General features: G+C 31.6%; 2 protein-coding genes across 2 annotated transcripts; both read left to right on the top strand.

The window, feature by feature from the left end:
* Nucleotides 1-4,409: 4,409 nt before the first annotated feature.
* On the top strand, nt 4,410-6,624 carry LOC118034215 (tetraspanin-8). The gene is made up of 2 exons (XM_035039452.2): nt 4,410-5,054; nt 6,074-6,624. The coding sequence occupies exons 1-2, from the start codon at nt 4,548-4,550 to the stop codon at nt 6,386-6,388; spliced, it is 822 nt and encodes a 273-aa protein (XP_034895343.1). The 5' UTR covers nt 4,410-4,547; the 3' UTR covers nt 6,389-6,624.
* A 4,615-nt stretch (nt 6,625-11,239) lies between these two features.
* Nucleotides 11,240-12,907, top strand: LOC118034240 (amino acid transporter AVT1I). Its single transcript, XM_035039475.2, has 2 exons — nt 11,240-12,081; nt 12,228-12,907. Exons 1-2 carry the CDS (start codon nt 11,578-11,580, stop codon nt 12,744-12,746), a joined length of 1,023 nt encoding a protein of 340 aa, XP_034895366.1. The 5' UTR covers nt 11,240-11,577; the 3' UTR covers nt 12,747-12,907.
* Nucleotides 12,908-16,364: the final 3,457 nt, after the last annotated feature.

The following is a 16,364-nucleotide window of genomic DNA, read 5'->3' as shown; positions in this document are numbered from 1 at the left end:
TTTTGTTATGTTTATGATAAATATAATCAAAGAGTTTGTAGAGAAAAAAATAGGTAGGGAAAAAGATTGTTTTCTAATAATTTTTTACCAGTATCAAACTGATATTTAGTAGTATCAAACTGATATTTAAAAGGAAAATAACACTTACAAACCAATATATTTTTAGAATTAAAAAAAAACATTTATTCATACCAATATTATACTATACTTTAAAAGGTATGGCAAAAATATTGTACATTTACTTTGAACATAGACTTATTGCATTGTGAATTACACTATAGACATAAAGTGTTTGCACTATGGGCCACACTGTAGCGTCATAAAGGCGTTGTTTTTGCTATTTTTTAGTCAAAAAGTATTTTTGGGGGCGTTGTATTTTGTGTGTTTCTGTGCCAAAAGCTTCTAGGTCTGACTTGATAGTCAAACCCAATGCTATTGAGTTTGGCTCATAGCCAGACCCAAATATATTCAGTTTTTTTTTTGTCTCTTTAGATTTTTTTTTTCTTTTCTCTTATGTAAAGTTTTTCATACAATAAAAAAAAATAAATTGATGAGACTTTTTTTATATTGTACAAAAGTTGGGTGATAATAATTTTTTTTTCATTTGAGGTCGGGCTAGTTGAATATCTTTTCTTCCAATAGAGTTGGGTCGTGTTGCCCAGCAAAACACAATAGCGATGGGCCTTGTCTCCTAGGAGGACCCAATAGAGTTGAACCCTGCTACCAACAAAATCAATAGTGTTGGGCCCTGCTTCCCACGAGGACTTAATAATGTTGGGCACTGCTGCCACCAGGACCTAATGACGTTGGCAGGTTCATTCAAAATTTAGGCCTGTAATTAGCTTGGAGTAAATCCGATCAACCCGCTGGGTCAAACCAAAACTTGGGTCACAAACCTGGCAGGGACCTTTTTTTCTCAAATGTGTTTTTTCTCCTGCCCGGAAACTTTTATATATATATATATATATATATAATATATATATATATATTTTTTTCAATGTGAGATAATAAACATTTTTGGTTTAAATACTTCACCTTAGAAGAATAAAATAATATCTTTCCAATGTGAGATAAAAAAATCTTTTTAAATAATTTTTTAAACTTAATAATTTACAACATGTATAGCTTATATCCACATGAATTGTTTTTTAATTTTTCATAACAAATATTAAAACATCAAATATTTTTTTTAAAATGTTTTTCGGGTGACCCTTGGGACTTAGTCGGGTATGTTTCATTTAAAATTTGGGTTTGATATTGACCCAGAGTAAATTGGTTAACACGCCGAGTAGAGACCCCTTTTTTGTTTTTATAAATGTGTTTTTTATTCTACTTAGAGACCATTTTTTTTCCTCAAAATTTTCAATTTGTTACTTGAGTCATTTTGAAGTTTACTATATAAATAATTGAAGAATGTTTTATTTTTTCAATATGGGATTTGAAGCCTTTTAGTATATATACTCTTTGTTCACAAGAAAAAAAATATTTTTTGAATGTGAGATAAAAAACCTTTTAAAATAATCTTTTAAACTTAATTGTTTATAATATGTATAACCTATATCCACATGAATTATTTCTTAATTATTTCATATAAAATATTAAAATATTAAAATCTCAAATATCTTTTTTCTAATTTTTTCAGGTTGACCGGAGTCAACCTATATAACTGGAACCTGACCCCCTTAACCAAGTCTCACCCCAGGCTGAGTTTGATAATTGTGGTTGCCATGAAAATATAACTTTAAATGAAGCAATTGAAAAGAAATAGATAAAACCTCATCTCTTTTATTTTATTCAGGTGCTTCGTTTAAAAAATATTGATTTTTTTGTGTGTTTGATTTTAGGAGTGGTCTGGTTCATTTATGGTTTTGTTTTTATCTTTTATATAGATAAATTATGTTTTTGAAAAGTAAAAAATATTTATTTTTAGATGATATTTTTAATATGTGTAGCCTTACATGTTATTTCTTTTTTTCTTTTTAATTTATTCAATCAATTTAATGTTTTATTTTTTAAAATTTAATATGTTGATCTATATTTGTCTCTTGATTTTTCAAGTTTTGTTTTTAGATGTTATTAATGATTTTTTATCGATTTATTAATATATAATTTTTAATTTATTTGATTACATGTATAAGTAATATTTTTATAAAAACTAAAAATATTTAATCCACGAAAAACACGGGTCACACATATAGTTAGAATCCATAAAAATGCCGTGACCGTGTGGACATTGAAGTAAAGCCAGCCATCCTAGTGTTTTCGTGTCTACTGTGCAGACTTATTGCCAACATTTTACCTAATTTCTTTGCTGGTTGCATGACTTTCGCGGTTTTGAAAAAGAAGAAGAAGAAGAAGAAGAAGATGGACAATTTGAATATCTCATTCTCAGCCAAGCTTTCATATATTATTAAAATTAAATACCTATGCTGGTTTTTATTGTAGCTTTTTTTTTTTTTTTTTATTTTTACCTGGAAATCCTCATATTTTTTTTAAAGGAGAAGACTACTCCCCTTCGAAGTTCGTATTTGTCCCTCCTCATAAGTGCATTTCTTAAAGATTAAATTTGTATTTTTATTTTTATAGCAATATAGTAATACTACTAGATCAATATTAATGTTGACTTGTGAGTTAGATGCATAAATATCTTGTTTTTCCTTTTCAACAATATTAGGTATAAATAATTTATGACCGGAACATTTTGATTTTATAAGAATTTCTTGGGATCCATAATTCTTTTTCAAGAGTCAGAATTATATTCTTATTTAGCTTTTCTAAGCTTATTACACCATGTTTTTTAAAATAATATTTTACTTAAAAATATATATTATTTTTTTTTACATCAACATATTAAAATAATTAAAAAAATACTAATAAAAACAATTTAATATTTTTCTAATATAATACACTTTTAAAACACCCAAAAAATATAAAAAAATTCACACTTCCAAACACCATGAAAGAATTCAGGTATATTTGTTTTTATGTTTCAAAAATGTTTTTGAAAAAAATAAGATTTTTTTTTTTTAAAATTTATATTTTTTAATATTTATATATCATTTTGATATACTAATATCAAAAATAATTTTTTAAAAATAAAAAATATATTATTTTAATATATTTTTAAATAAAAAAATCATTATCATCCTTTAAAACATTGTTTTTGAAAAAAAGTAAAAAAGCAAGAAAGAATACACAAACGCAAAACATGAGTTCATAGTAAACGCGGTTATACGTTGACTGATTTTGGATTTTTATCATCACAAATAGCAAATAATAATAATAATAATTTGCCTGATTTAGAAGTGGACGCGTGTGGGACATGCCGGTTACCCCTCATTCATAGTTACCACGCCGACAAGCCGCGATGGGTGACACGTGACGGGCGCATGTTGGTAGTATAGCCGACGGGGTCACCGGAAGACTGCTACCTAACGGCTCCCTCTGAAACTTTATTTTATTAATTGCTTTTAAAAGGAAGACTTTATCATTTCATTATTGTAATCTGTAAAGCATGTAATTGGCTAATAATTAATATGTAATCCTTTCTTATTTTTATTTTGTCTTGAACAACTAATTCTTTCTGTGGTATTTTTGTTCATAGACACATTTTGTGAGTAATATTTTTAATATTTTTTAAAATAATAAAAATCAATTATTTTACAGCTATTTCGTATTTAGATTTGCATTGTAATTAACGAAAAATATTTATTCAAATAAAAACATAAAATTATATATTATCATTCTTAAAAAAAACAAATATTTTAAATATAATGAAACAAATTTCAATGATGTATTTATTTATTTTATTATATAAAGTCATAAATTTATATTGATTATTATAAAATTAGAAGTGATTTAGAGCCTGTTTAATATTATGGTAGAAATTATTTTTTAAAAATATATATTTTTAAAAATAATTTGAAATAATATATTTTTTTATTTTTAAAATTTATTTTTGACACAAATCCATTAAAACTATCTAAAAACACATAAAAATAAAGTAAAAATAATTTTTTTGCTAAAGCACTTTTCTACCATAAAAAAAAACATGCAATTAATGAAAAATTACATTAGATTTAAGATTTGCACGAGAAAGAAAGAAGATAAATTCAGAATCCTAAACAAAATCTAAATAAAACACCAAGCATTAAAGAAGGATTTACACTAATTAATTAATTAAAAAGTAGAGATAACTCCTCCGTTAAAAAGTTTTTGAAACACATAGTTTTGCTAATTACTGAACTGTCACATCCATACACGTTGACCGCTACTCTTTGTATCCGTTGCGGATTGTAATATTAATAAGAAACCCGACGCCTTTCAACTAACCACGCGTGACTCAATAAATACGCGTCCTTTAGCGCGTGTAGTCGTAACGTCCCAGGCTAAATAGAAAGAACCTTCCCTGCAACCTCCTCCCCCATCTTCCTCCCCCTCCTCCATCACTAATCATTATAAATAGCCTTCTCCCCCCCCCTATCAAAACCCAACAAACGCTCCTTTCTTTTCTGTTTCATATTCTCCGCAACCAAACAAGAAGAACGATGTTTCGTTTAAGCAACAACTTGGTAGGAATCCTGAATTTCATAACCTTCCTGCTCTCAATCCCCATCCTGTGGGCAGGGATATGGTTAAAAAACAAAGGGACATCAGAATGTGATAAGTTCTTCGACACCCCAGTTATTATCTTGGGTGTCTTTCTCTTACTAGTCTCTCTAGCTGGCCTAATTGGCGCGTGTTGTCGCGTGTCATGGCTTCTCTGGACTTACCTCCTAGTCATGTTTCTCCTCATCGTCTTGCTCTTCTGCTTCACGATTTTCGCTTTTGTCGTGACCAATAAAGGTGCCGGTCAAGTTTTGTCCGGGAAGGGGTATAAGGAGTATAAGTTGGGAGATTATTCAAATTGGTTGCAGAAGAGAGTGGGCAATCAGAAGAACTGGAGGAAGATTAAGAGTTGTTTGATTGATGCTAAAGTTTGCAGTGATTTTAACCAGAAATTCGCGAATGATACTGTTGAAGTCTTGTATACCCGCCATCTGTCTGCTCTTCAGGTATTTTTTTTATCTTTTTTTTTTTTAATGCTTCTGAGTTATTGTTTGACTTTGCGGTTTTTCTTTTTTTTGTTAGATCTAAGTTTTTGTTGTTAAGAAGAAATAATGTTAAATCTACGATGATAATTTTCAATATTAGTATTTTTCTTTCCTATTGAAGAAACGAGATGTCACTCGTGAGTCATGATGGGTTACTGGTCATCGTTAGATGTCAGTACAATTTTCTGTGTGTAATTGTGGATTAAGAATGTTGTGATTAATATTTTTGATCAATATTATCATAATGACCAAAAAAAAAAAGCTTTATTCTTTGTGATATAGGAATAAGGGATTTTTTCAATTATTTCTCTTTCTTTCTTTGTTATTTAGATTATTCGCAGTTGTTTCTAGTTTATTATAGCTTTAGAAAGGAAAGCAAGAACACTATTTAGGTTACTGTATGAAGAATATGATTCTTTTGTGGTGATTTTTTTTTTATATATATATATATATCATTTGTTCTCATTTCTTTTATCTTTTACAGTATCCTTTGCTGGGATTCTGTGGCTAGTGATCCTTCCTATGGTGCTGATGTGTGAAATATACCCCATTTTTGCTTAGCTTGACCTTGTGCTTGAGTTGTAATGAATTGGGGGAAATGACCCTCTTTTATTCCTCAATCATTATGGTTAATTACCTTTGATCATTAATATTTTTATCATCTACTAATTGTTTTTGTATGGGGCGGTAGGGGGTCTCTATTCCTCGATGGCCTTTCACGGCCGTATGAACTGAGCTGATTACCCTGGGACAAGAAAATGGATATTCATTTCTTTAGCCGAAGGGGTTATTATTACCCTTAGATAATTTATTTATTTGACATAATTTTTGTGTAGTTCTTCAATTGTTTCTATGAACGCTTGGTAAATAGTGTTCTGTGAACCCTGACATGTATGTAGGTATTATTGCATTAGACTTCTTCTTCTTGAAGTGTTCATAACTCTACACTGGGTTCTGATGTTTCTTTATTGTTTTGGCAGGCTGGCTGCTGTAAGCCATCAGATAGCTGTGGCTTTCTTTATAAATCACCGACTAACTGGGAGAAGACATCTACAAATTCCACCTCCGATCCTGACTGCGCTGCATGGGATAATCAAGCAGATGTACTCTGCTTTAACTGCAACTCTTGCAAAGCTGGACTGCTGGACAACCTCAGGAGGGATTGGAAGAAGGTGGCTGTTATCAACATTATTTTTCTCGTATTCCTCATCATTGTGTACTCCGTCGGGTGCTGTGCTTTTAGGAACAACAGAAGGGACAACAATTCTTACTCTTCTGGATGGAAGCACCCTTAACTTGGAGAATTCTTGCAGCTAGCATGGATGCAGACAGTATTGCTTAGGATTTTAGTTGTAGGCAGCATACTTATTTGCTGCTCACTCTGATGTTACATATTTTTTTCCTCCACAGTTGGTTTCTTTGTATAGCATTCTTGTGCTTTTCTTTTTAGTATCTTTGGAACATATTGGTTATATATGGCCTTGTATGCTCTCCGGAGCTCACATTTTCTATATCTGAGACCTTGTTTGATGATTCTTCTCTGATTTGTTTATGCATCAGTTTAATGCGCATACTGTTTCTTAGGCGAATATGACATTGTGAAGCAGCTTTAATACTATTCCTTTAATATATTTATTACCATGGTGTGGTGCAGCGGTTGCTGATAAAAAAAATAAGGTCAGAGAAACTGGGTTTCTTCGGTTTCTAGGTGTGGATTCTGTGGTTACAAACTGAACCCAGAAGACTGATTTCTTTATATTTTGTGAGCGGCTGCTGCCATATTTTGCAGGAGTGGAAACACACCATTGATTGCAGGGCTCCCATTTCTTATTCCAGGTACCTAATGTTGGGTGCGATGTGTAAAATCAACAAAAATGGTAAATATTTCTCCTCGAGCGTGTTGACTGCAAACGAGAGGATAAGGACTTCTCTGAAAAGTCTTTCGACGTGAACAGTGAGAAGAAAGGCTGTACATGCCAAAATACTGTCTTGTCTCAAAGTTTGGTGAAGATCAAATCATTCAAAACAAATTGACATGCATTTTGGAACGTCGTTTTCTAGCACAAGGGACTACACATAGATGATTAAAGGTATGCTTTCTAAATTATTAGAGTTATTGTCACTATTTATTTCTAAAATAATATATATATTTTTCTAAATATATTATTGATAATGATGACTCATGGGGTCTCTTTTTCCTTGAAAAGTCTTGATGAGAAAACGTCAAATATAATCACTAATTATGAAGAAAATTAAGTGCCACATGAAATAAAAAAATTTTAAATAACTGAATACTGTAATTGTTTCTAGTTATATTCCTATATATACCTTTCTAATTGGTTCATCGTAACCATACATCCTACCATTAAAATTCCTCCTTTTTAACAAGTCCCATTCTGCTATTAAGCCCTTTTAGCTTGTTTTTAAAAAAAATATTAAAAAAACAGGCTCGTCATATAGGGCTGCTTACCCCCACACGCCTAGGCCATAAAACAAGCTTGGGCTCGAGCTTTTTCTTTATTTCTTCGAATTGCGCACCCATTATTTTTTAAAAAAACACAAGCGAACTATGTGCCCCTCGCAAACTTAGTTTTTGACCACCATAAAGGTAACTTAAAAATCGTGTTGGTATTTTTATCTACTCAAAACCTAATTCTTTACGGATTTTCATTTAAAAACATTTTGATAACCTTAAAAAAATAATTCATCAACTAAAATAACCTCAAAATTAATTAGAAAACACAAAATCAAATGAAAAACAAATCTATCTCCACTCTGACCTATTATTTCAGCAAATTAAAAAAATCCAAAAACACTTTAATGAAAATCTTCTTCTCAAAAGAAAAACTCTAACATGAAATTTAGCTTTTTTTTTTAATTGAAATCCGATCAACTAATATTTTTCTCTCTCCTTCGATTTTTTTCAATGACTCTCTTTGCTATTAAATTTAAAAAATAAAATGTGAGCAAAATGAACTTTTAACTAAATTGTTTAATTGCAAAGTTAAAATGACTAAAAACAAAACTTGAAAATATGAAAAATTAAGCAAAAAGGTACCAACACCATTTTATTTTTAAAGGGCCTCATTTTTTCTTTATTTCAATCTCATTCTCTCATTTTCAATTTTTCAAAAAATAAAACCAAATTCTTTTCTCGTGAAATCAAGTACCAACCCAATATTGAGATTTTTTTTTATATTAAAATAACCATGTAAAAAGTAGATTAAAATAAATTATGAATTCCAAATCATAATCAACCCAATGTTGAAGAATAAAATTTAAAAAAATAATAATAAAAGAAAAGAAAAAAAGAAGAAAAAGGGACCAAAATCAACACCATAGTTTTGTTAAGAAACAAAAAGGGATGTCATTTTGGTGGTTGCATGCTAGCCTAGGCCCATGCTTGGGTTTTTTTTTTTTCCCCTTTTCAAATTGCATACCCAATTTTTTTTTTAAAAAAGAAACAAAATATACGTTTTTAGCAAACCTGGTTTCTGACCTCTATAGAGGTCTCTTAAAAATCATGTTGGGTATTTTTTTTTAATAATTCTTTACATATTTATATTTAAAAACACTTTGATAACCTTAAAAAAATAATTCCTCAACTAAAAAAAACTCAAAATCGATTAGAAAACAAAAAATCAAATGGGAAATAAGTATATCTCAACTCTAATCTATTTTTCAAGAAATTAGGAAGTCCAAAAACACTTTAATGAAACTTATCTTGCCAAAAGAAAAACTTTGACATCAAATTTAGCTTTTTCTATCATTGAAATCCAATTAATCAACTTTTTTCTTTCTCATTTGATGTTTTTCAGTAACTCTCTCTCTGCACTTTTAAATTTAAAGATTAAATATGAACAAAATAAAATTTTAAACTAAATTGTTTAATAGCAGATGCTAAAATGACTAAAAAGAAAACTTGAAAATATCCTAAGAAAAAATTAAGCAAAAAGGCGTTAACACCATTTTATTTTAAAAGGGCCTTATTTTTTCTTTATTTCAATCTCATTGTCTCATTTTCAATTTTCTCAAAAAATAAAACTGGATTCTTTTCTCATATAAAAAGAAACAAATTATGAAAAATATATCAAAACAAATTACAAACCCCAAGTCTCAATCAACCCAACATTGAAGAATAAATTTTTTTAAAAAAATTGATGATAAAGCAAAAAAAAGAAGAAGAAGAAAAAGGATCAAAGTCAATACCATAGTTTTGTTAAGAAACAAAAAGAGTTGTCATTTTTTTTTCCCAATTTTAGTGTTCTTATTTTCAATGTCTTGCAAACAATAAATTGGATTTTTTTTTTTTTGTGAAATTGAGCACTAATTTGATGTTAGAATATTTTTTTTATCTAGATCTCAGTAACAACATAAAAAGTAGATTAAAATAAATCATCAACCCTAAATGCATATTAACATAATATCAAATAATGGAATTGAAAAGAAGAAAAAATCGATAATTAAAGCAAAACAATAACTGGGAAAAAAAAAAAAGAGGCGCCGCTCCAATTCACAATGTTCCATGAGGAGGGGATGCCTTCCATCAATTTTTTTTCTTAATTTTATCCCTAGAATTTTTTTTTTTTAATGATCAAGTTAATTGAGCTACGTCAGGACAACTCTCACATAATTTAATTTTCAATTTGAAGCTAGACAAGAAGTTGGGTTGAAGGATTTTTTTATGTTAATTTCATCTTTTTTTCTTTATTATCCTAGTTTTTTTACCAGTCTGTTTGGATGTCTTTGAACCAATTTAATCGATTCAGTTATGTTAGGCCAACTCTTATACGATTTAATTTTTAAATCTAAACTAGATAAAAAAATTAAATAAGGAATATTTTAAAGTTAATTAACTAGATTAAATTTAATAAAAAATACTAAATAATTCTTTAGGCTTGAATAAATTTTGCAATGTTCAAACAAATTTGGACTTGACTCACCACGGAACGTAAACCTACACTCTAGCGTCTTCAGTATTTAAAAAAATCAAAATTGAACTTTTTTTATAATAAAAAAACCCTTAAAGTCCATTATTTTGATTTTAGTGATTGATTGATGGATAACCTTCTTAGAAAATATTCTGGATGTAGGTGCATCTCATAAATTTGTTATAGAAGGGACGGAAAGGGAGGGGATTTGAAAATTTTTATTCTATTTTATTTAAATCTTTCAATAAACCAAAAAAATAAATGATTTCTTTTATATTTTATTAAGCTCCCTGTTAGGTTTTTTTTTTTTTTTCCTTTCTGATAAATCATCGCGATTGATCAGCCACTCCTAAAATATCGCCTTTGTAGAAAGATGATTTTTGAGAGATACAACATCAATTTTATTCTTATGTCTATTTAGAGTCTTCATGATCTTATTTGGCTATAGCTAACTCATGCATTTTGCTAAAGACCAAGGCCTCTCAAGCATCTCGATAAAATATTATAAGCACGATCAAATAATTAGATTAAAAATCATATATGTTTCCATCTTTTATAGACTTGTACATGAACATATCTACTGAATGTTCATGTAGTTGAATGGCAACAATACCATATATATGTGACAGCTCAAATCTCCTGCAATCTCCTACATCACTCATCCTCCATTCCAAGGTTTGCAAGATTGTTAGAAAAGAATTACTTTGCTTGAAAAAAATGATAAATTAGGATAATGTGAAAGGTTGTTAGACAAGAATTAAGGTAAAACCGAAAACACAAGTGCTAACAAATATCCTGATGAATTCCTTCCGTAAAAGGTGCCGTATCTCAGTAGTCGTAGGAAACTAGGTATCTTCTTAGATCCCTACTTTCCATCTACTTTTCCTGATCGCTGAGTTCATACAATATGCATTGAGAGAGATGTATAAAAAGAAACGAAACCCTTCATTATATTTAGCACATAGTTTAAAAAGTGAACAAAAATTCTGAGAAACAATGGAGAATAAACAAGTAAGCTTCCTAAAGACTTGCATTAATGGCATCAACGCTCTTTCAGGTATGTTCATTAACATCATCCTTTTCTTCTTTTTTCCTTTTAATTCCTTTTCTTTTCTATACTGTCCAATATAGCTAAAATTCGGCAATCGAGCCTCGAAGGCTGAAAAAGATGCGGTTTTTTTTTTACTGTATTGAAGAACTAGAATCAATATGATTGAACTGAACTAAGAAAAAAAAAACATATGATCAGAAAAATATGAACATCATACTTTCTTAATTAAAGTGTAGCAACATTGCTTGTTGCTTTCGATCTCGCAAATTCTCCAAAAACCCGCTTTTTACAGGGAAACAGGATCTATTCTTCGCAAAACTCCAACAATTCCTACAGTGTAGATGGCTTTGCGTTGATATTTGTCTGACAGCGCGCTTGCGATTTATTTCTTGTCTCAGGAATTGGCATTCTATCCATTCCGTATGCCCTTTCAGCAGGAGGCTGGTTAAGCTTGATCCTGCTGATCTTGATTGCGGCTGCAGCCTGCTTTACTGGACTTCTGATGCGCAGATGCATGGATAGAAACCCTAATGTTACAAGTTATTCTGACATTGCCAGTCATGCATTTGGACGCAAAGGAAAATTAGTAGCGTCTTTCCTCACCTCTTTAGAGCTTTATTTTGTATCCACTGGCCTTCTAATAATGGAAGGGGACAACTTGCATAAGCTTTCTCCGAACTTTGCATTAAAGCTGGGAAGCCTTTCTATAGATGGCAGGCATTCTTTTGTTATTCTTTCAGGTATTTTGATCTCGCCTACTATGTGGCTAAGTAACCTCGGTGTTATGTCCTATGTTTCGGCCTGCGGGGTGCTGTCTTCTCTGGTTGTGGTTGTTTGTGTTTTTTGTGTTGGTGTGACCAAAGGGGTTGGATTTCATGGCAAAGGATCACTGATAAATTTACAAGGGGTGCCTACTGCACTCAGTTTGTACGCTTTTTGCTATGGTGCTCATGCAATGTTCCCTAGCATATACAATTCAATGAGAAAGAAAAACCAGTTTTCCAAGGTGAGGTTTGGTTTCTTTTCTATCACTTCAATGACTTGTAGTTGTCAATTCAATATGCCTAATGATGCAAGAATTAGACATACAAGTTTCTCTTTGTTGCTAGTGGTGACTGACTACTGATTTTCTCTTTGTTGCTCCAATTGCAGGTCATGTTTATAAGTTTTGTCATATGTACTGTCACCAACATATCTATGGCCGTATTGGGCTATCTTATATATGGTCAGAATGTGCAATCTCAAGTTACATTAAATCTCCCTACGCAAAAACTCAGCTCCAAGATAGCAATTTACACCATATTGGCAGGTCCAATTGCAAAGTATGCATTAACAATAACACCGATTGCCACTGCAATTGAAAGTGTTTTGCCAGACAGGTATCAAGATAGTAAGTCGACAGGTATTCTTGTCAGAATGTCTTTGTTAATTAGCACAGTAGTTATGGCCATGGTATTTCCATCTTTTCAGTCCTTGTCATCTCTGAGTGGAGCTGCTCTCGTCGTTATTGTTTCATTCTTCCTCCCATGTGCATGTTACTTGAAGATTTTTAAAGTTTATCAGAAATGGGGAACTGAGCTAGCAGGTATCTTGACAGTAATGCTAATGTCAGTTGTTGTTGGTGCTGTGGGCACATATTCATCTATTGCTCAGACTGTGAAGCATAATTAGGAATTCAATAGCCGGTTTTCAGTAGCTAATGCCATACAAAAATAAACAGGCAAATGGGATATGTTTCCTTGAGATGGTATTATGTGTAGGTTTCAAATATCACTGTATTTCATATTTCGAACAGGATCCCGAAGTCATTACCAGAAACATGTCGAAAAGAAAGGGCACGGAGAAAAAATTGAGCTGAATTTGAAAGTTCCAGTCGTGCTTAGACTGTTTCTGGATGTGGATAACTATTTTAATAATTGTCAATGATATTTATTTCTCCTTTTCTGATCTGTGTCAGTCTTTTGAGTTTGGTAATGTCAGCAATTTTCTTCTTCATGGACTGATATCTATTCATGTCATCTGTAGAATATGCTTCTTGCAAATCAACATGGTGGCATGGTGGCAAGCAAAATTGTAGCTTTCTAGATTTTGAAAAAAAGTTAATATTACCATTCTATACCCTACACTTTCCTTCACTCAAATATCATGAATTGATCTTTGATATCATCATTTTTTAAATGCCTAATACACATGTCGACTTGAATGCCTTCGAAGTGAAAATTCAATAATCTTGAGTGGAAATGTTTTTTGTTGAATTGGAAATGCACAAGAAGATTATATGTTGCAGATTTGCCTCGATGAAAAGGAATGATCCTTAAAAATTATCAGTTTTCTACTTCACTACATGCATTATTATATTGATCCGGAAACTTTAAGAAGTAAAACTTCAATAATTAGGAGGATTTTTATAGTTGAAATGTGAAGTCAATCAATATAAACACTGAACACTTAAAAAATGAACAGAGTTCAATATGGTGTTACCTTTTCGGGTTGGCTATAATATGAGTTCTGAAATCCATTCTCTCTGTCTTCGATTGCTCGTTTATGTGTCATCTATTATATCAGGGTATTTACTTTGTTCTATATAAAACTTTGATGAGACGGGGAACATCACAATTTCAGAAAGTAACCACAGAAGAGTTGTTCTGAAGATGGAACCTGAGTGAAGCATAGCACTAGGATATTTCGACATGAAATTTGTATCTCCGAAAGGAAAAAAACTAAATTTGAGGATCAGATTCATCACACTTTGTCTACATTAGGGAGTTTTTCATATAGAAGTGGCACTTCCAAATGTTTTTTTACAGATGTTATGTCCTGAAGATTCATCCATAGAACCTTGCTGAATATTTGTCCCGTCAGCTTGTGGCACAAAATTTGTCTCTTGTTTGATCTCCTGTTGGTCTGAAGCTTGACCCGATATCACCATATAAAAACCAGAAATCACAACAATAGCAACTAACAAGCTGAAGTGAGATAAATATATCAGATGACCAATATTATCAACATTAATTAGCTATTCATACTTGTTTCATTTTATAACTAACACAGAGTTCTTCATAAAGAAAATAAATTGTCATGAAAACATTCCGAGGAGTTATGTACCTTGACGTGTAGATCACCTCATGTAGAAAGGTAGCAGCTAAGACGGTCCCAATAACGGTGGCAGAGGTTTGAACATTGCTAAGAAGTGTAGTCCCCTTTGTGCAATGCACCAGGTTTGAAGAATAATGATGCTTGCAGAAGCAATTCACTGGTCAACAAAGGTTTTGGTCACAGCAATTTAAAAATAGACCATGGAAGGACATGTTTATGATCTTGAATTAACAAAATATGTGCAACAAGAAAAGAGTACCGAGAGAGCATGCTACATTCTATGTAGAGTAAACAAGCATGCTCAAGAATTGAAGGCGGTTTCCATGCTTGTGGATCTGGTTTTATGAAGATCGTAATTGCTATTGTTGTAGGGATCCGAAGAAACACATCCAAACAGTAGAGAGTAAGGGATCAGGACACCTAGCTGATATTGGAACCTGTTCTGAATTTCAGCAAACATTTAGACCTAGAGGATTTCTGATTTCACTAATATTGACACAGCAGGCAATTTGGAATGAACTCACAGAACAAATACCTGCACGATCTTCCAGATTACAATTGAACAACTGTTTCCAAAGAGGATTATTGAACCCAGCAACCAAGTCTTGCTTCCAGAACCAGTACTGGAAGATTTTATTGGTAGAAGTTCTGTGTTAAGCAGTTTTGGTCCTTTGAGCAGTGCCATGGACATTTCTCCACTAACACAGATACATGCCCTACTATTTTTCCGATACTTCTCAAGCTTCGGATGTTAGTTTTCTCCATTCTGTCAAATTTAAAGATATAAGACATGTCAATATCAACATAATTCAAAGTTTAGACAGTTGTATAGGGACGTTTGCTAGCTGGGTAAATTTATTATTTCACTTCTTAGGCTGCCCATTGCCATGACCAGCTGCATCAACTTGGTTCGTATCTTTTCATCTGTTTAACGGATAGGAAATACAAAACTCAAAATCAACATGGACTAAAACAACATAGACTACCATTTGGTCAGTGATGGAGCAACTAAGGTAGCCCTTAGAATACAGCTTATGTGTTCTAAAACTGTAACTGCACTGTTTTCTCATGTTCACTGACAACAGAATTAACACAAGATTTCTTTGCTTTCCAGACTTGGAGATATGGTTTGGAGCTTATCCCACACCAGTAAGTACGAGAAACAGTGTAAATAGTTGGCACTATTAAAGGCAGCTCAAGGCTCTGGCAGAACCATACCTTCCTCTACCTTTTGAATAAGATCAATTGTAATATACGTCCTTCTTAAATTAGTTTTTTGAAAGGGAGAGCTACAGCAGTAGGTTGCTACCGGGGCTCTCAAGCGGCGCTCATCCGTTGTTCTACGGCAGTGCACTGCAGCACCCTCTAAATTTGGAGTCCAAATTTTTTCTTGTAACTCAAGCCTGTATGGCCTCCTTAAATTGTTGCTTGGGAAATTATTTAAAAAAACATATAAATGTAATAAAAAAAAATAGAAGTAAATAATAGTTAAAGTTTTAGTAAGTTTTAAATTTGAGAAAATGATCAAAGTACTATATATATTATAATAATCAGAGACACCAAACATAATTTAATCAACATATAACATGTTAGTTTTTTTTTTTTTTTTTTTGAATTGTGGCTGTGAAAATCTCCCACATGTTTTGTCTTCAAATCAACATGTAACATGTTAGTTTTTTTATTTATTTTTGAATTGTGGCTTTGAAAATTAACGAGGATAATGCGTTGTATTATTCAATTGTTTATTTGTTTAGTGACTTTGTAACATGAAAATTCAAATTTATCCATGTGCGACATCAATCCCGAAGAGTTAAAAAAATCCTAAAAAAAGTGTTCTATTCTTCTTTATTTGACAATAATCAACATAAAAAAATCTGATTTTTGATAGTGGAAAATATTTTATTATTTTTTATTTGAACATCTAAAAAGAACCCTTATGCGGGCAGAAATAAAAAATGAAAGTAAGAGCAAGTCCACTCAAAACTATTGGCCTGAAATCCTTATAACTAGTAGTCGAGAGCCTTTCCTGCTTAACCAAATTGAAGCCCAAACATTGCCATTGCAGGCCTGTAATCATCAAATCCACCTTTTTTTTGTTTTCTCTGTCAAGGCTTGATATTAGGGCAACGATAAAAGTTCTGCTGTGACATGCACTGATGCACACACCTCATCTCACGTGCATGCAGTGCTCTT

The sequence above is a fragment of the Populus alba genome, chromosome 18 (assembly GCF_005239225.2).
Source record: "Populus alba chromosome 18, ASM523922v2, whole genome shotgun sequence".
In the NCBI taxonomy this organism is placed as follows: domain Eukaryota; kingdom Viridiplantae; phylum Streptophyta; class Magnoliopsida; order Malpighiales; family Salicaceae; genus Populus; species Populus alba.
The sequence above is the reverse complement of the archived record's forward strand: the minus strand, read 5'-3'. Positions and strand labels throughout refer to the sequence as shown.

Bases quoted from the DNA above. Each gene is read 5' to 3' on its own strand.
- LOC118034240 (XM_035039475.2), top strand. From the start codon at position 11,578: ATGCGCAGATGCATGGATAGAAACCCTAATGTTACAAGTTATTCTGAC. The intron at 12,082-12,227 runs GTGAGGTTTGGT...CTCCAATTGCAG, and splicing joins AGAAAAACCAGTTTTCCAAG to GTCATGTTTATAAGTTTTGT.
- LOC118034215 (XM_035039452.2), top strand. From the start codon at position 4,548: ATGTTTCGTTTAAGCAACAACTTGGTAGGAATCCTGAATTTCATAACC. The intron at 5,055-6,073 runs GTATTTTTTTTA...TTGTTTTGGCAG, and splicing joins GCCATCTGTCTGCTCTTCAG to GCTGGCTGCTGTAAGCCATC.